The sequence below is a fragment of the Pan paniscus genome, chromosome 15 (assembly GCF_029289425.2).
Source record: "Pan paniscus chromosome 15, NHGRI_mPanPan1-v2.0_pri, whole genome shotgun sequence".
NCBI classification, from domain to species: Eukaryota; Metazoa; Chordata; class Mammalia; order Primates; family Hominidae; genus Pan; species Pan paniscus.
In genome coordinates, this window is record NC_073264.2 from 101662066 (window position 1) to 101682315 (window position 20250).

The following is a 20250-nucleotide window of genomic DNA, read 5'->3' on the forward strand; positions in this document are numbered from 1 at the left end:
GCTTGAACTTTAAATGGTATTGCATCTCATCTGTAGAGCGATTTGGGAAAGAATTGTACTGCCAACAATTTTGTGTCTTTCAACCCATAAGCATAGTATACTTCTCTATTTACTTAAATCTTCAATTTTTCTCACCAATGTTTTGTAGTTTTCATAGTGTAGGTCTTTCACATTTTTTTGTCAGAATTTATCCCCAAGTATTTATATTTTGATGCTATTGTAAGTGGTATTTTAAAATTTCAACTTCTGGTTGCTCATGGTTAGTATATAGAAAAATTGTGGCTATGTGAATTTTCACCTTGAATTCTGTAACTCTTCTAAACTCATTTATTAGTTCTGGTTGTTTCTTTGTAGATTCTATTGGATTTTCTATATAGATAATCATGTTGTCTGTTAATAAAGTCAGGTTTAGTTATTCTTTTCCAATCTGGACACTATCTGTCTATCTCTATCCTCTCTCTCTCTCATCTATTTTCTCTCTTCATCCCTCCCTCCCTTCCTCCTTTTCTCCTTCCCTTCCTTCCTTCCTTTCTTGTTTCCTTATTGCACTGGCTCAAACCTCTAGAACAGTGTTGTCTAGAAGTGGTGAGAATGTGCATCCTTGCCTTGTTTCTGATCATAGAGGGAAAGTATTCTCTTTCAGTTACATATGATGTCAACTAGTTGTTTTGTACATGTCCCTATCAGTTTGAATGTACTCCCTTTTATTCATAGTTTGCTGAGAGTTTTTTAAAAATCATGAATGAATGTTAGATTTTGTCAAATGCCTTTTCCCATTTATTGAAATGATCATGTGTGGTTTTTTTATTCTGTTAATATGGTGGATTTTGTCAATTAATTTTCAAATATTAGAACAGCCTTGCATTCCTGGGATAAACTTCACTTGATCATAATATATTATTCCCTTTGTATAATTTGGAATTATATTAGCTAAAGTTGTGTTAGGAATTTTTGCATCTATGTTTATGAGGGTTATTGATCTGAACTCTTTTTATTGTAATATCTTTGTATGGGTTTGATATCAGGGTAATTCTGGCTTCATAGAACGAATTGGGAAATGTTCATTTCTCATCAATTTTCTGGAAGACTTCGTGTAAAAATTGACATTATTCCTTAAATGTTTGCTAGAATTGACTAGTGAAGCCGTCTTTGCCTGAAATTTTCTTTGTGGGAAGATTTGAAATTTTAAATAAAATCTACTTAGTAAATATAGGGCTATTCTGATTTTCTATTAATCTTTGAGTGACTTTTGATAGCTTGTGCCTTTCAAGAAATTTGTCCATTTCATCAAAGTTGTCCAATTTTTTGGCATAAAGTTTTTTGTAATGTTATTTTAAAAAATCTGTATAATCTGTGGTGATACCACCTCATTTCTCTCAGTGCTGATATTGATGATTTTTGTCTTCTCTGTTTTTTACTCTGATCAGTCTAGCTAGAGGCTTATAAATTTTATTGATCAAGTATCAGATTTTCGTTTTATTGTCTTTTACTCTCTTTTCTTTTTACAGAACTCATTGATTTCTTTTCCTATCTTATTTCCTTTCTTTCACAAAAACCTTGAATTTAATTTTCTTTCTCTAGTTTCTTAAAGTGGAAGCTGAGGTCATAGTTTTGAGACTTTTATTCTTTTCCAATTATAGATGTTCAATACTATTGATTTTTCTCTAGGTATTTCAGCTGCACTACCCAAGCTGTTAATATATTGCATTTTCATTTTCATTCAGTTCAAAATACTTTCTGATTTCCTTTTGGTTTCTTCCTGATCCATGATTTATTTAGAAGTGTGCTCGTTAGGTTCCAAACACATGGGAACTTTTCAGATGCCTCTTTGTTATTTTTTCTAATTCAATTCCATTGTGGTCACAGTACATACATTGTATATTTGAATTCTTTTAAATTTATTTAGATTTTTTTGATGTTTTAAAATATGGTCTATCTTGGTAAATGTTCTGTGTGCACTGAAAAGAACGTGTGTTCTGTGGTTGTTGGGTGCAGTGTTCTATAAATGTCAATTACATCAAGTTGGTTGATAGTGTTATTTAAATTTTCTATATCCTTTCTGATTTTTCTGTCTATTCTATAAGAGCTGTGCTATACTTTGAACGTATGTATCCCTCCAAAATTTATATGTTGGAACTTAAACCCCAAAGGGATGGTATTGGGGGTGGGGGCACATAAGGGGTAGATTACGTCATGAGGGCTCCACCTTTGTTAGTGTAGTTAATGTCTTTATAAAAGGGCTGGAGGGAACAAGGTGGGCCCTTTTTTACTCTTCCATCTCTTCTGCCATGTGAGGACAAGCAAGAAGGTGCAAGCCCTCACCAGACACTGAATCTGCTGGCACCTCAATCTTGGACTTCCCACCATCCAGAAATGGGAGAAGTAAATATCTATTATTTATAAATTGCCCAGTCTAAGGTATTTTGTCCTAGCAGCAGGAATGCACTAAGACAAGGCTTGCAATTTGTGTCTATAAGAGTGGATTTGTCTACTTCCTTTTTCAGTTCTGTTAGTTTTCCTGCATTTATTTTGAAGTTGTTACCAGGTGCATACACAGTTAGGATTATCATGTTCTCCTAATGAATTGATTCTTTTATCATTGTGAAAGGACCCTCTTTTTTTTTTTTTTTCTTTTTTTTGAAACAGAGTCTCACTGGGTTGCCCAGGCTGGTCTCAAATTCCTGAGCTCAAGTGATCCTCCTGCCTCGGCCTCCTAAAGTGCTAGGATTACAGGCATGAGCCACTGCGCCCAGCCATGAAAAGACCCTCTTTATCCCTTTATTCTTTACTTTGAAATCTACTTTGGTATTAATATAGACATTCCTGGCTTATTTTAATTATTGTTAGCATGGCATATCTTTTTTACTTTTAACCTATTTGTATCTTTATATTTAAAGTTTGTTTATTTTAGGGAGCATATAGCTGGATCTTGCTTCTTTATTTTAAACCTGTCTAACAATCTCTTCTTTAGAACTAGGTTATTTGTCCTGTTTTAATTTATTATGATTATTGATATGGTTGGGCTTAAATCTGCCACCTTGCTATTTTTTTTTATTTGTTCCATCTCTTCTCCCCCATCCATTTTTTTCACTTAGATTAATTTAGTATTTTTATGATTTCATCTTAATCTTTTTTGTTGCTTTATCATCTGTGGCATTGTGCTGTGGGGTTTGTTTTTTTAAAATGATTGTCTGCCTTTAAGTCATATTATATCTCTTTTTCTGTAAGAACCTTAGAGCAGTATTCAGATTTTCAATTTCTCCCCTCAGGGTCTTTGTGCTATTACTGTCATACATTTTTCACTCTTACATATGTTACAATCTCCAACATTGTTATTATTTTTGCTAGAAGTAGCCAATAATTTTAAAAATATTTTAATAATAAAAAGATATTATCTATTTTCCTACATATGTATTATTTCTATTGCTTTTCATTTTTGGGTGTAAATTTAGATCTGGTATCATTTTCTTTGTGCCTTAAGGACTTCCTTTAACATTTCCTGTATTTTTGGTCTGCTAGTGATAAATTATTTCAGCTTTTATTTGCCCAAAAAAATCTTTAGTTTGTCTTTTGTCTAAAAGAGATTTATGCTAGGTAAAGAATTTGGGGTTGATGATTTTTTTTCTCTTCTAGTACTTTAAACATGTCACTCAATTGTCACTAGTTTGCTCTGTTTCCAATGAGAAGTCTGCTGTATTTCTCATCTTTGCTTTTCTGTACATAATGCATCTTTTCTCTGTCTGCTTTTTAAGATTTTTCTCTTTACCATTGGCTTCAAGCAATTTAAACAATGGGCCTTGGTGTAATTTTTCTCTATGTTTCTTAGGCTTTGTTTAGTTTCTTTTATCTGTGAGTTTATAGTTTTAATCAATGTATTATAGTCTTTTATCTGTGGGTTTACAGTTTAATCAAATTTGGAAAATTTTTGTTCATAGTTTTTTCAATTTTGTTTGTCCCCGAAACCCCACCCCTCATCTCCCTGTCTCACTTACATTCATATTCAGGTTTTTTGGATTTATTCCATAGCTCACTGATCCTCTGTTCTTCCATATCTTCAAATTTAGTAATCATATCTTATGCAATTTTTAATCTATTAATAGCGGGGCATTGTTTTATATCACTTCTACACATTTGATTTGGGTCTTTAAAAGATATCTTTCATGTGTATTATCCTTAACATTCTCATACCGTCTGCTACCTTCTTGAGCATACAGTATATAGTCATAACTGATTTATTGTTCTTTTCTATTTATTATTATTATTGTTTTTGAGACTGAGTCTCACTCTGTCACCCAGGCTGGAGTGCAGTGGCCTAATCTTGGCTCACTGCAACCTCTGCCTCCTGGGTTCAAGCAATTTTGCCTCAGCATCCTTAGTAGCTGGAATTACAGGCGCATGCCACCACACCTTGCTTTTTTTTTTTTTTTTTTTGTATTTTTAGTAGAAATGGGGCTTCATCATGTTTGCCAGGCTGTTCTTGAGCTTCTGACCTCAGGTGATCCACCTGCCTCAGCCTCCCAAAGTTCCGGTATTACAGATGTGAGCCACCACGCCCAACCTCTTTTCTATTTATTCTATCGTTTGTGTCACTCATGGGTCTGTTTCTATTGACAGATTTTTTTTTTCATTATGGGAAGCATTTTCTTACCTCTTTCCAGGTCTGGTAACTTTTGATTGGATGCCAGACATTGTGAATTTTACTTGTTGGGTATTCAATATTTTGTTGTGCTTTACATATTTTGAGAGATTTTTTGGATGCGGTTGTATTGCTTGATAACGGTTTGATTTTTCTGAGGCTTGCTGTTAGGCTTTGTTTGGTGGAACAAAAACAGCCTTTAGACTAGGGCCAATTTTGCCTCATTTCTGAGGTAATACTCTTGTGAGTACTCTATCCAATGCCCTGTGTATTTCAAGGTTTTCCCCCTCTGACTGGTGGGAAAATGAATGATTCCTAGCTCTGTGTGAAACTTGGCAATTGTTTTGCTTATTCTCTTTTGGTGGTTCCTTTCCCGGTTTGTGTAGTTTCCTCACATGAATGCACTGATTAATATTTGTGTGACTTATTATAAAGAAAGGAGTGTTAATATCTCCAGGTAAAATCGTGGACTTGTATGGTTTCTCCTTTCAATTCCATCAGTTTTTGCTTCATGTATTTTGAAAGTCTGTTATTAGGTATATACATATTTAAGGTTGTTATGTCTGCTAGATGAATTGACACTTGTACGTTTTCATTGTATTCCTCTTATTCCTGGCGGTTTTCCTTGTTCTGAAGTCTACTTTGCCTGCTATTAATATGGTCACTTCAGCCCTCATTTGGTTATTTTTAATATGGTATATTTTTTCATCCTTTTACTTATAAGCTATGTATTTTATTATATTTAAGGTGGCTGTCTTGTAGACTAGATACAGTTGGATCTTTTTAAATGTTAATCTGAAAGCCAATTGGACAATCTGTCTTTTAGTTGGAGATTTTAGACAATTTATATTTAATGTAATTACTGCTATGGTTGACTTTGGCCTGTCATTTTATTATTTTATTATTTGTCTCTGTTTTTTTTTTTTTTTTTTTTTTTTTTAAGGAGATGGGATCTCACTCTGTCACCCAGGCTGAAGTGCAGTTGTATGATCATAGATCACTGCAGCCTTGACCTTCTGGGCTCAAGCAGTCCTCCCACTTCAGCTTCCCAAGTAGCCAGGACCACAGGCATGAGCCACTGCACCTGACATATCTCCTCTGTTTTTTTTTTTGTTTTTTTTTTTTTGAGACAGAGTCTCGCTCTGTCGCCCAGGCTGGAGTGCAGTGGCACAATCTCGGCTCACTGCAAGTTCCGCCTCCCGGGTTCACGCCATTCTCCTGCCTCACTCCTGGCTAATTTTTTGTATTTTTAGTAGAGACGGGGTTTCACTGTGTTAGCCAGGATGGTCTGGATCTCCTGACGTCGTGATCCACCCGCCTCGGCCTCCCAAAGCTCCTCTGTTTTTATTCCACTTGCTCTTTTCCTGCCTTCTTTGGATTATTTTAACATTTTTATTATATCATATTATTTTATCTATTAGCTTTTTGGCTATGTCTCTTTGTATTATACCTTTAAATTGTTGCTGTAAGGACTACAATATACATGCCTAATTTTTCACAATTCTACTTATTGTTAATATTTTACCACTTCAAGTAAAACATATGATTCTTCTAGGCCAGGTGTGGTGGCTCACGCCTGTAATCCTAGCACTTTGGGAGGCCAAGGCAGGAGGATCACCTGAGGTCAGAAGTTCGAGAGCAGCCTGACCAACATGGAGAAACCCCATCTCTACTAAAAATACAAAAATTAGCCGGGCGTGGTGGCACGCGCCTGTAATCCCAGCTGCTCCTGGGGCTGAGGCAGGAGAATCACTTGGACCCAGGAAGGGGAGGTTGCAGTGAGCTGAGGTTGCACCACTGCACTCCAGCCTGGGCAACAGAGCAAGACTCCATCTCAAACAAACAAACAAAACAAACATGATTCTTCTAACCAGATAAGACTTTTTACCCCCTACCCTGTAAGTTAAAATTGTGTTATGGATTACATCTACATACATTGAAGATCCCCTTCCCAGACAATGCTATATATTTTTTTCAAGAGTCATACGTATTGCATATAACTTAAGTGAAAAAATGATTTTTTATATCTACCTAATCATTTACCGTTTTTTGTTGCTGTTCCTTCATCCCTGAAGCTCCAAGTTTTCCTCTGGCATTATTTCCTGTCAGCCTGAGGAACTTCCTTTAGCATTTGTTTTAGATAGATCAGGTCTGTTCATGACAAATTCACTTAGTTCTTCTTCATTTGTAAAGGTCTTCATTTCCTCTTTATTCCTGAAAGATATTTTTGCTGTCTGTAAAATTTTGGGTTGACGCTAATTTACCACTTTCAGTATGTTCCGCTGTTTTCTGGTCTCCATAGTTTCTGATGATAAATTTATGGTATTTCAAATTGTTCTCCTCTGTGTAATTCTTCATTTTTTTTTTTCCTGGGCACTGTCAAGGTTTTTTCTTTGAGGTTTTTAGCAGTTTGATTGGGATATGCAGAACATGGTTTGTATTGTGTTTTTTCTTTTTAATTTATCCTCTTTGTGGTTGCAGAGTCTCTTGACTTTTTAACCAAATTTGGGAACAGTTTACTCAATATTTCCTTAAATATTCTTTCTTTTGGGTACTGCTGTCTTCACCTTCTCCTTTAAGAACTCTGTTGATAGCCAGCTGCAGTGGCTCACACCTGTAATCCTAGCACTTTGGGAGGCCAAGGCGGGCAGATTGTCTGAGCTCAGGAGTTCGAGACCAGCCTGGGCAACATGGTGACACCCTGTTTCTACTAAAATACAAAAAACTAGCCGGGCGTTGCAACATGTGCCTGTAGTCCCAGCTAGAGGACGGGAGGCTGAGGCAGGAGAATCGCTTGAACCTGGGAGGCGGAAGTTGCAGTGAGCCAAGATCGTGCCACTGCATGCCAGCCTGGGGGACAGAGCGAGACTTCATCTCTAAAAAAAAAAAAAGGACTCTGTTGACAAAAATATTTAAGCTTTTGATATTATCTTATAGATCCCCAAAGCTCTGTTTATTTTTTTCTTCAGCTTGATCATTTGGGCAGAATGAGGGATTTATTTCAGAATGTTTGCTGTCCGTGCCCACTATGTACTGCCTTAATCCAGTCAGTCTTTGGGTCAACAGCAGGAGTTAAAACACAAAAGTGAATACCAACTGGGAACCTCATCTGCCATACTGGTCTTTATTCAAATTTTGACTTCCTTTCCCAACCCACCTGCTATTATTGACTTTTCAGAGTCTTCAGGTAGTTGCTTTTAAAATTTTGTCCAGAGTTTTTTTGTGCGTGTGTGTAATTTATAGGGGGGAGAGAGAGAGAGAGAGAGAGATGCATAGTGGGTTTACTCCATTTCAGGTTTACATTAGATTTGTTCATTTTAAAATTTAGAATTTTTTTCTATCTGGTACATGTTGCATAATTTTAATTGCTATGTCTTCTAGTTTACTAACAGTTTCTTTTGCAGTGTCTCATGTGCTGTTAATCCAATCTAATGTATTTTTCATCTCAAACATTGCATACTTCATCTCTTGAAGTGTGATTTGGATCATATATGTATATATGATTCATTAAAAGTTATTATAACTCCATAACATTTGTTTAAGAAGGTAGAGGAGAGACTGACCATGGTAAGTAGAGATATGGAAGACTATCTCTATATCTATATATAGTCTTTGTATCATATATGTAGTCTATATATATACACATATAGTCTATATATAACATATATAATCATCTATATATAGTATATATAGTGTGTATATATAGTATATATAGTATATATACTATACTATATGTATATATGTATACTAGATGTGTATATATAGTATATATATAGTGTGTATATATATATGTACACTATATATATACACATTGATCATTTGGGCATGTACATATATATGTACATATGTGTGTGTGTGTGTGTGTGTGTGCATATATATATATATAGTGTATATATATATATATATATATAGTCTTGGTCTATTATCTATGTCACTTCTGGCCAGTTTATCTGGGTTTAAGAACCATAATCCAGGTGTTGAGTTTGCTGATTGTTTCCACACTCCTTCTGTGGACAGAGCTGGGAAATATTTTTCTTGTGGAGACAAAATATATTATTGTTTATACTGATTTTTCCAATTCAAATTTAGGATTACAGAATTTTCTTTACTTTTTTGTTTTTATATTTTAAAAATCTCTTTTATGCTAAAATTTTTAAACTTCCATCTGCCTTACCTTAACACATTTCTTTTATATATATTGACACTAACAATGAAACGACTGAAAACACTGTAAGATTTCTCGCAGTTCTCTTTTTTCACGATGTATATCTAATTAGGATTTACCACCATATTGCCAGTTTTCTATTAATAATGTATATTCAACTAAGGATTGACCATGTAAACGTCAGTTGCTTTTGATAGCCACCATCCTATGTGATTGGCGACTTCTGCTTTTGCGACTTTAAACCAAAGCAGTGGGTCCTGTGCTACCTTTCCACTTTGCCTTGCATCTTGGCACTGGAAGAAGACAATGCATTTATTATTGAGAGTTGCCCAAGAACTCACAGCTCCATCCTAGGGACTCTAGCTCTGGCTGGCTGGGGAGGAGAAGGTTTACAAGCATCGGGCTCGTATGTGTCAGGCATTTAGCTGGGCACAGCGCCCTTAGTTCCTCAGGTGGAGGTCCTGTTGTTACCCCTACTTTACAGGTATGGAGACTGAAGAACAGACGGAAGTTACTTGCCCAAAGTAACTGTGCTTCAGGTCTTTTAAAAGAAACCTTATTTGTGCAGTTAAGCTACGAAATCAATACATGGTCAATTTTGTTTGCCTAATTTTGCTTTCACATTTTAGAGATTGCTTTTTAAGTTAATTTTGTTGCATAATTTAATAAAATGTGTATATGAGTCCAGAGAAAGGATTGGCAAACTACAGTTGATGGGTCTTATCTTGCCTGTGACCTGTTTTTATATGGTCTTTGAGGTGAGAATGGTTTTTACATTTTTAACCAGCTCCAACAAACACACAGACACACACATAGACACACACACACACACACACACACACACACAGAGAATTATATATAACAGTGACTCCATATGGCCTACAAAACCTAAAATATTTACTGACTGACTCTTTACAGAAAAACTTTGTAATCCTTGTTCTAGAGTCAAATCTGCAAAACAAGGTACATTTCGAGAAATCATCCATGTTCCACCTCTAACCCTGTCTCCCCCATTCTGCTCCCCTCCCTTCCTCTTAAGGCAGTCTTATTTATTTACTTATTTTAGTTTCTAGTTTGTCTTCTTATTGCTTCTTAGTGGAGGCAAACACACGCACGTTCATATCACCTCTTCTTACTTTACACACTTTTTTTCTCCCACTTTGGATTTTTTTTCACTGAACAATGTGTCCTGGAGATCGCTTCATAGCAGGATAGGTTCCTCATTCTTTTTTACAACTGCGTAGTGGTCCAGAGCATTAATGTACTAGAGTTTATTCAGCCAGTCCTTTCTCAATGAACATTGGGTTGTTCCCTGTTTTTTATTTCTACAAATAGTGCTGTTTTCAGTGGCATTGTGCTTATATCTCTTTGGGATTTTGCCAGTGTAAGTTTAGGATTAGTTCTTAGAAGTGGGGTTGCTGGGTCATGCGTATTGCCGAGTAACAATGCATATGTTATTTTGCTCAAAGTTGTCTAAATCCTTTCTGCACAGGGCTTGTACCATTTGCATTTCTGGCAGCCATATGTAGATACCTAACACCCCCAGAGCCACCTAACAAGGGTGTTGCAAAACTTTGGGATTTTGTTAATTTGATAGGCAAGTAATGGTATCTCTGTGTGATTTAAATTTGCATTGCTTTTGTTAGGAGCAAAGTGGAAGGACCATTTCCTTTTTTTCTGAGCTCTGTTTCCTTGCCCGTTTTTCTGTAGAGCTATTGGTCTTTTTCTTCTATTTTTAGGGACCATCTGTGTATTACAGATAGTGACCTTTGCCTGTAATAGAAGTTGTAAATATTTCTCCTACTTGTCTTTTTTACTTTATTTATTTATTTACTTGCTTGCTTTCTGCCATCCCAAAGTATTTTTTTTAATTATTATTGTTTTTATATAGTCCAGTTTATTCAACTTTTCTCTTATTGCTTCTGGGTTTGGAGTCATAGCTGGGAAAGTTTTCCCTAGTCCCAGGTTGTAGAGAAATTCAATCATGTTTTTTCTCATAGTTATGGTTTACTTTGTTTAATGTAAATGTCAGTTGCTTTTGATAGCCACCATCCTATGTGATTGGCGACTTCTGCTTTTGCGACTTTAAACCAAAGCAGTGGGTCCTGTGCTACCTTTCCACTTTGCCTTGCATCTTGGCACTGGAAGAGACAATGCATTTATTATTGAGAGTTGCCCAAGAACTCACAGCTCCATCCTAGGGACTCTAGCTCTGGCTGGCTGGGGAGGAGAAGGTTTACAAGCATCGGGCTCGTATGTGTCAGGCATTTAGCTGGGCACAGCGCCCTTAGTTCCTCAGCTGGAGGTCCTGTTGTTACCCCTACTTTACAGGTATGGAGACTGAAGAACAGACGGAAGTTACTTGCCCAAAATTATGCAGCCAGTAATAGGCTGCCAGGCTCAGGTCCCCAGGGTGTCTGCCTAAGTGCTTGGGCCCTCCCACTTGGCATCTCACCCCTGCTCATCCAAGGGCCAGGAGAGGCCCCACCCACCTCTGGGCTCTTGTGAGGCTGCAGCGTGGAGCACAGTCCTGCTGTGCTCCCACCTCCCACCAAGGTCTTGGAGCAGCTTTCCTTTGTCTCCATGTCTGAGGCACAGGGCAGGGGCTGGCTCAATCAGGGCCAGGGGAAGGACCTGTGAGTGAATGTCATCTCACCCGGGGGTCCTGGGAGAGCCAGTGGCAAAGGCTTTTGTGTGTTGCCTCAGCCCTGCGTGCCAGGATGTTGCTGGGAGCCGGAGGACCCTGGATTGCTACTTTTAAAGTAGTCGACCTTTTGTTCATTCACTCATTCATTTATGCATTTACTCACTTATCCAGCATCAATTTGACACACCTTACTGATGCCTGCAGGGGCAGACCCAGTGCTAGCCAAGGGTGACCCAGAAATGTGGGCAGCAGGGCGTCTGTGCCAGGAGCTCACAGTCCTGTGGCGTAGGCAGGTGGCTGATGTGGGCAGCTAAGGGAGCACAGGGTTGCGTGTGAGCCCAGAGCAGTGCCTCCCCACCCCCTATCCTTCAGGTCTGGGTGCAGAGGACTGGCAGCATGGGGTGAAGGATAGCTGGGTGCATCCGCCAGTCCTTCTTCTTTCTGAGGACCAGGAGTACTTAGAGGCTCAGAGGTGTGGTTGGGCCCCTCGTGTTGATGACTCAAAAACTAGACCTAGGAAGGGAACAAACCTTCCCCAGGCACATAGTAAATCTGTAGTGGGCCAAGATTGGAGCCCAGTGACCACCCCCAACCCCGTGCACTCTGGAAGTGGCAGGAACCCAAGGCTGCTCTGGACGAGTCGGCAGCAGCCCAGCATCCCCCAGGTTTGCTGGCGGGCCGAGTGGTGGGCAGATTGTAGGGACATAACCCCTGCATGTGTCATGATCGATCTTCTGCTTTCCCCAAGACCATGTCCCTGCGTCTCTACCAGGGGCCCGCAGTTGCCAGAAGAGTCTGAGTGAGACTCCCTTTTGGATCCAGCTCGTTAGGCTTAGGTAGCAGCGTCCCATGCCAGCTGTTGGTGTAATTAAGGTTGCCATAAAACCCACCAGCTAGACACACAAATGGCTCCTTTGCTCTTTCCTGGGGCATGAGCAGTTGTGAAGGCGAGTAAATCATGTTCGGTGGCGATCACTTCAAAGGCCAGCCTTCCACTTGCAGCCACATTATTGGCAGGGATCGCCCATAACACGGCTTGTTTCCCAGCCATTCACTTTTATGACACCTTAATGAATTGGGCCATTTCCATCCATTCTCAGAAAATGTACGGAACAACTGTTTTGGTTCTCCTCAAAAAGTTTGTCTTGGGAGGCAGGTGGTGTTTTGGCAGGGGCATGCAGGTAGTTCTTGGCTCCTGGGCAAGTTGCCTGTCTCTGAGACTTCATGCCCACCGAGAGAAGCTACCTATGGGGCTCTTGTCATGAGATAACTTATGTGAACCCCCCAGCCAAGGCCCAGCACCTAACGGGCACTCAGCGAGTGGCAGGGAGGGCCGTCATCTTCCTCATCCTTTCCCTGGGTCAGCCTCTTAGGGATCAAAGTGTTGAGGCTGGTGGGGGCTGTGATATTAAGGCCATGCGGGAGGATAGAGCAGGCACAGGCATGCAGAATCCAGTGCGCGGAGGAAGGCAGGCAGCCGTGCCGTGAGGGGCGGCTTGTCTCCCTGTTCTGCATTCAGAAGACTGTTTTTTCCACCCCTGGGTCATTCTTTAGGCTTCAGGGTGCCCACTCTGAAATCTCCCTGGTTGAGGCTTGCTTTGGAAGAGGCTCAGAGAAGAGCGGTCATCTGTTGCCTACCCTCCCCCAGGAATTACAGAGGCAGGAATTGACCAGCAGGAGAATGAACCGTGGGTCCCAGGGAAGCCGTGGAGGTCGGAAGAGGCTCCACCATGCCCTGGCCCTGTGACCTTGAGCAAATCCCTACCTCTTCCTGGGCCTCCGTGAACCTCATCCAGAGAATGGGTCTCAACCTCCTCCTCCTCTAACCTAAACTGAAATTATGGAGTGACACATTTAATGTGAATTTGACATATACATTTTAAGGAGGATGACAGAAAATATGTCTGCAAAATTTGAAAGGTATGAACTCCAATTAAAAAGTCAAGGTGGCTCATTTTGAGCTGGCGGGGCCCAGGGACTGAACTGTTTATGCTGCAGCCACATGGTGGCGCCCCAGGAACTGGTAAAGGGACCGGCCGGCCCCTGCGACCAACTTGAGACCTTGCTGCGCTTCCATGGCTGCGCGTGGGTGCCCAGCATGTTATTTCCATATTGTAATTAAAGTCCCGTCCTCTGTGAGTTTGTTAAGTGGAGCTACTTGCTAGTCCTGGTACTGGGACCCTTCTCCATCTCCCCACCAGAGCTGGATACTTGAGAGCAGAAGCTGAATGTGATAAAATCCTCTAAGAAAGCAAAACAACTGCTCAATACTTAATAAAGTCAGTTTATGAGACAGCAGACTGTGAAGTATCGGTGATGATGCTAAAACAATACAAAGTGTCGTTAAAGCTAAAATATGTCCTGTGATTCTGGCTTTATGGTCTGTCCCCAAGCACACTTGCTCCTGCATTACTGTGGTTCCTCTGGGACAACAATCTGGGACTTTGCAAGCTGTGAATTATGTGACGTCTTCAGAAGCAAGACCCACTCAAAGCATGACCCCAGTGTTGATGGATGTCAATATGCTCTCGAGGTGCCCTTGGCGAGTCAAGGCCCTTCCCTTAGCGCTTTCCCTGGGATCCTGCTGCTCTCAAGGGGTGATAGGGATGCCTCTCTGGACCCATGTGGCAATAGAGCAGGGGGGCTGAGAAGTTGACAGACACTGGACTGGGCGTGGGGCAGGAGGGTCCATGATTCCATATATGGCTTGCGGGTGCTGCTCAGCCTGGGTGTGTGTGGCCCAGCATAAACTTCACTAAACCTGCCTGCCCCCTGGGTCCTTGGCCTTCCCTGCATAGGCGCCTGTCCGTGCTGCCAGGCCTGCCAGCATGACCAGTGTCCGCTCTTGCAGGTGATGAGAAGCTACAAGGCGACCATCCAGCAGACCTTGGACATCCTGTTCCTCCGGGAAGGCTCCGAGTTCCTGAGCAGCACAGATGCTTCCACCCGGGACTCGGCTGACCGCACCATTATTGCCTGGGATTTCCGGACCTCTGCCAAAATCTCCAACCAGATTTTTCACGTAAGGAATCCCATTTGGCATTGCTGTCAGTTTCAGCCACAGAGCGTATCCATGTAGTTCTGGTCTGTCTGAGGTCCCAGGTCCCTTCTGTGGAAGGAGGCTCACTGGACTGAAATCTCCAGGATGAGGGTAGTCAGGTCTCAGCCTGCCGCACACATGGAGAGCTTGCTGTGGGCTTCCAGATGCAACCTCCTTCTGCTCTTCTTGTGCCAGCACAGCAACCCCACAGGGTAAGGGTCTGGGGGGCGCGGTTCAGTCCAGATCAATGGGGAACGTGGCAGTGCAACCTGAGAAACCCCACCCTCCCACTGCCACCACAACCAGCTACTCAGAAGGGGTTTCTGACCCTCAGTGGCATTGGCAGTTGATGTAGCCCAGGAATTCAGAGCAGGGGCCCCACAGTTAGAACACCTGCATTAAGGTTCTGGATTCACTAGGACCTTATAAGGCGGAGAGCCTTGGGCCTGCTATTTAGCCTCTTTGATTCTCACTTTCTTCATTAGAAAATAGTTTTGAGAATTAAGAGAGAGAGAGAATGTTTGTAAAGGGTATAGCACAGTGTCAGGCACAGGGAATGCTTCTGTGCTTTAACTGTCATTACCACCACCACCATCAACATCACTACCACCACCAGTGACATCACTGCCACCATCATCGTCACCATCAGTACCACCATCAGCATCACTGTGTCTATAGCCACCACAACCACCGTTGTCATTGTCACTACCACCACTACTATCATCACCACCATCATCACCAGCACCAGCACCATCAGCATCACTACCACCACCAGTGTCATCACCGCCATCACCAGTACCACCATCAGCATCACTATCTTTATACCCACCACCTCCACTGTCATCATTGTCACTACCACCACTCCTGTCATCACCATCACCACCACCATTATCACCAGGACCAGCACCATCAGCATCACTATCTCTATACCCACCACCACCACTGTCATCATTGTCACTACTACCACTACTGTCATCACCACCACCACCACCATTATCACCAGCACCACCACCACCATTATCACCAGGACCAACACCATCAGCATCACTATCTTTATACCCACCACCACCACTGTCATCATTGTCACTACCACCACTACTATCGTCACCACCATCATCACCACTACCACCACCATTATCACCAGCACCAGCACCATCAGCATCACTACCACCACCAGTGTCATCACCGCCACCATCACCAGTACCACCATCAGCATCACTATCTCTATACCCACCACCTCCACTGTCATCATTGTCACTACCACCACTACTGTCATCATCACCATTATCACCAGCACCAGCACCATCAGCATCACTATCTCTATAACCACCACCACCACTGTCATCATTGTCACTACCACCACTCCTGTCATCACCACCACCATCACCAGCACCACCACCATCAGCATCACTATCTCTATATCCACCACCACCACCATCATCACCGGCACCACCGCCATTATCACCAGCACCACTGCCATCAGCATCACTATCTCTATACCCACCACCACCACAGTCATCATTGTCACTACTACCACTCGTGTCATCACCAGCACCACTGCCATTATCACCAGCACCACCGCCATTATCACCAGCACCACTGCCATCAGCATCACCATCACCATCTTTGTACTCATCACCATCATCGTCACCACCATGCCACCACCATCACTGCCACCACTATTATCACTAGCACTACCACCATCAGCATCAGCATCACCATCTGTATACTCACCACCATTACCATCATCGTCATCACTGCCACCACCATCACCACCGTCCTCTTTATCTCCAGCACCACCATCATCGTACTGTCACCATACCACTCTCATCTTCACCACCACACCATCTCTATCACCACCACCATCACCATCATCACCACTGCCATCTCTGTCACCTTCACTGTCACCAGCATCTTTATTGCTGCACCACCACCATCACCACTCTATCACCACCACCATCTCCATCACTACCACCAACTCTATCACCACCACGATCACTGTCGTCATTACACCACCCCATCTCTGTCACCACTACCATCTCTTATCAGTACCACCCCACCATCAGCACCACACTATCTCTATCACCACCACTGTCACCAGCATGTCTAGCACCACCACCACCATTACCACCATCATCACCACCATCTCTGTCACACCACCATCACCACCGTGATTGTCACCACCACCATCTCTATTATATTGTTATCATCACCACCACCACCACCGCTACCGTCATCATTGTCACCACTACCACCGCCATCATCATCATCTTTTGAGATTTCAACTAACCCAAGACTAATCTCTGAATTTAAAACTGTATGTCATGTGTATATGATAATATGTGGGTGTACCTGAAATATCTATCCTGTGTACACCTTCTTTTCCTCCCTGCCTTTTCCTTGTTCTCAGTGGGTTCTAAGTGGCTCTGAGCAAACCCGCTTCTAGACCTCCACTGCAGGGTGTCCCAGGGCAACCCACTGGGCAGGACAGGCCCTTGTGGGGAGCTGGAGGGGCACGTCTGGCCTCTGAGGGTGTCCTGCCTCCAGGAGCCCAGGGGAAGTGAGGCAGATGAAGGTGCCTTGCGCCTGAACTATAGTTACACTCCACACTGTCTGTGCGGAGGGAGCAGGTGCTCAGCCTGGCACCGTCACACTGGGAGCTCGTTATCTGGCCGTGGCAGCCTCTGCCTCTGATGGCCACATCAGCCTGCAGCTGTGCTTCCTGCTGCTCCCCACTTTGCCCTCTGAGTTTGGGCTCACTTAGAGAGTGTGGCCTAGGGACAATAGTTAGAACAATGTAAAGCCAGCTTGAGGGGGTAGTTTTTAGGGGTGCTTCCTGTCAATGAAGCAGTGAGATCTCGCGCCCCCTGTGTTTTGAGGTTTGTGCCTACATTTCTTTTCTCATTTGGCCACTTACCTCCTCACTTACTGTGCATTTTGGCTGTGTGGGTCCCTGGGCTGGGCTGGGCTGTCCCTGAGGGCTCACTGTGGAGGTGGGGAGATGGGCATGTAGATTCCTTTTCTATCCTTGTGTGATAAATTACACAAACTTGGTGGCTGGAAGAACACAAACTTATTCCCTCACAGTTCTGGAGGCCCGAAGTTCGTAATCAATATTAAGTATGATTGGGCTGAAATCAAGGTGTTGGCAGGGTGTGCTCCCTCTGGAGTGTCAAGGGGAGAATCCTTCCTGCCCTCTTCTGGCTTTTGGTGACAGCCGGCATTCCTGACTTGTGGCTGCATCTCTCCAGCCCTCCAAGCCAGCATCTTCACACCACCTTCACTGTTTGTCACATCTCTGCGCTCCCTTTGTTTCCTTCTTTCTTTCTTTCTTTTTTTTTGTAGAGACGGGGTTTTGCCATGTTGCCCAGGCTGGTCTCGAACTCCTGGGCTCAAGAGATCCGCCCGCCTCAGCATCCCAGAGTGCTGGGATACAGGTGTGAGCCACCACACCCAGCCTTGGCTTTCTTTCTATGAGGCTGCACGTGACTGCATTTAGTGTAATATAGGATCATCTCCTTATCTCAGAATCCTTAGTTATGTCTGCAGAGACCCTTGGTTTTGACCCTGTAAGGTAACATTCACAGGTTTCAGGAATTAGAACATGGGTATATTTTGGGGGGCATTTTCCTGCCTGCCACAGGGACACAGGCAGGTTGTAGAAGCTGGGAAACATGGAGGAAACTGGATTCCCCTCCAGCCTCCAGAAAGAAGTGCAGCTCCGCCAACATCTTGAGTTCAGCCCAGCGAGGCCTTTTTCAGACTTCCGACTCGCAGGACTGTGTGATGTGAAATGTGTGTGTCTTGAGCCACCAAGCTTGTGGTGATTTGTCACAGCAGTGATAGGAAACCAATGGAGACACCCAGCTAGGGTCTGGGAGCAGGCCCCAGGCCCCAGAGCAGAGTGCCAGGTGGGGGGTGTCTTTTCTGACCCATTTGTGGCTCTGCTGTTCTCAGGAGAGGTTCACCTGCCCCAGCCTCGCCTTGCACCCGAGAGAGCCTGTGTTCCTGGCACAGACCAATGGCAACTACCTGGCCCTTTTCTCCACTGTGTGGCCCTACCGGATGAGCAGACGGCGGCGCTATGAAGGGCACAAGGTACTTCTGTCCTTGTCCCCCAGGCGAATGCTGAGCCCCAGCCCCAAGCCTCCTGGCAGTCCTGGACATGGGCCCTGGGGTGCATGGAGCCTCTGTCTGGGTGGATCCTGCTTTCTGTTTCCTGGGTGAGCGCATGCCATGTGGCTCACTGTCTCTTCAAGTCCCTGAGCCACATCTGGTCCTCACCCCAGGCCCCACGTACTGGGCAGGAAGCAGTAGTTGGCTCACACAGACAGGTCTCAGAAGTGGGGGGCAGGAACAGGACAGAATGGTCATGGGTGTCATTTCTGCATCCTTCCCTTTCCGCACCGAGGCCAAGCCTTGCTGGGGTGGAAGGGGCTGGGTGCTTAGTGACTGTCACTGAGGCCAGACCCCTCAGCTGGGCTGGAGCTGGTCCTGCTGGATCTGCTGAACTGGCCTTGGGATGTGGGCCCGCATCAGGGCTCTACAGCCTCATGGGCGGGACCTGGGCTTTGGCCTCAGGGACACGGGGTGCGAAGCCCAGCTCTGCTCCGTCAGCTTGGGGCTTCAGCCTGCTCCTCTGTAGAATGGGCATACTCACCCCGGCTTGACAGGTGCGGCCTGCTCACCCGCTGTGTCCCTCTCTGCAGGTGGAGGGCTACTCAGTGGGCTGCGAGTGCTCCCCAGGCGGTGACTTGCTGGTGACGGGCAGCGCCGATGGCCGGGTCCTGATGTACAGCTTCCGCACAGCCAGCCGAGCATGCACACTGCAGGGGCACACACAGGCCTGTGTCGGCACCACCTACCACCCCGTGCTGCCCTCCGTCCTCGCCACCTGCTCCTGGGGAGGGGACATGAAGATCTGGCACTGAGCTTTTTGTCACTGAACCTTCCCGATGCCAGCTGGGCTCTTGGACTCCCCTCTTCCTCAAGGGTAGATGAGAGGAATGAGCACAGAGGTTGGCTGTGGGTCCTGGGTACCACCTTCTGAGCCTCAGTTTCCTCATCTGTAAAGTGGAGAGAAAAGTCTGTTTGCCTCAGGAGTGTGAGGACTACACTAGTGAAAGCGCCTGGCGGGCAGCCAGCGATGCCCAATAAATGTGTGTTTTGCTGTTTGTTAAGTGATTTCAGCAACAAGTGTGCATTAGCAGCTTCTTCTCGCCTCCCTCCTCCCAGGCCTGCTGGACCTCTGGAGACTGAGAGAACTGTGCGAGCTTGAGACGGGGTCAGCCCCGCTCTGCGGGTCCCAGCAAGGGAGTCCTGAAGTGGGGGTGGTCTGGGTCTTTGGTCTGCCCTCAGGGATTCTGTTGGAGCTCAGCGCCCCACCAGCCTCACAGGCCCCAGCCGCTTGCACTCCCCAGGACTGTGGCCAGCTGGGACCCTGGTTGGCCCAAGCCTTGGGCCCCTTGGGCAGCCTCTTGCCCCGCCAGTGTGCATGCTGCCCACGCAGGTGTGCCCGCCTGGTGAGGGAGCCGCGTGGAGAAGTGAGGGACCCTTGAGGAGCCTGGAGGAGCTGGGCTGGGAGGAGGCCTGGCTCCTCAGGTGCCTGTACAGGCTGATTAGATGGAACCCCCACCAGAATTGTAACTGAGGGGCTACTCCAGGAGCCCAGGGATCTGCTGACAGGCGAGGGTGGGGCCCACCGGTACCTTGGAAGGCTTCCTGGAGGAGGCAGACCTCAACTTGGTGAGGCAGGGGAGTCA

General features: G+C 44.3%; 1 protein-coding gene across 4 annotated transcripts in view; it reads left to right on the top strand.

Annotated features, from left to right (window-relative positions):
- The window catches only part of WDR25 (WD repeat domain 25), a 155309-nt gene extending 135628 nt beyond the window's left edge, over positions 1-19681 (top strand). For all 4 annotated transcript variants that reach the window (XM_003832861.7, XM_008958316.6, XM_014347668.5 and 1 more), the window contains exons 5-7: positions 14300-14470; positions 18446-18586; positions 19198-19681. In XM_003832861.7, coding sequence (XP_003832909.1) covers positions 14300-14470; positions 18446-18586; positions 19198-19419 — 534 coding nt within the window. In that variant the 3' untranslated portion in view covers positions 19420-19681. The remainder of the gene's footprint in view (positions 1-14299; positions 14471-18445; positions 18587-19197) is intronic.
- Positions 19682-20250: the final 569 nt, after the last annotated feature.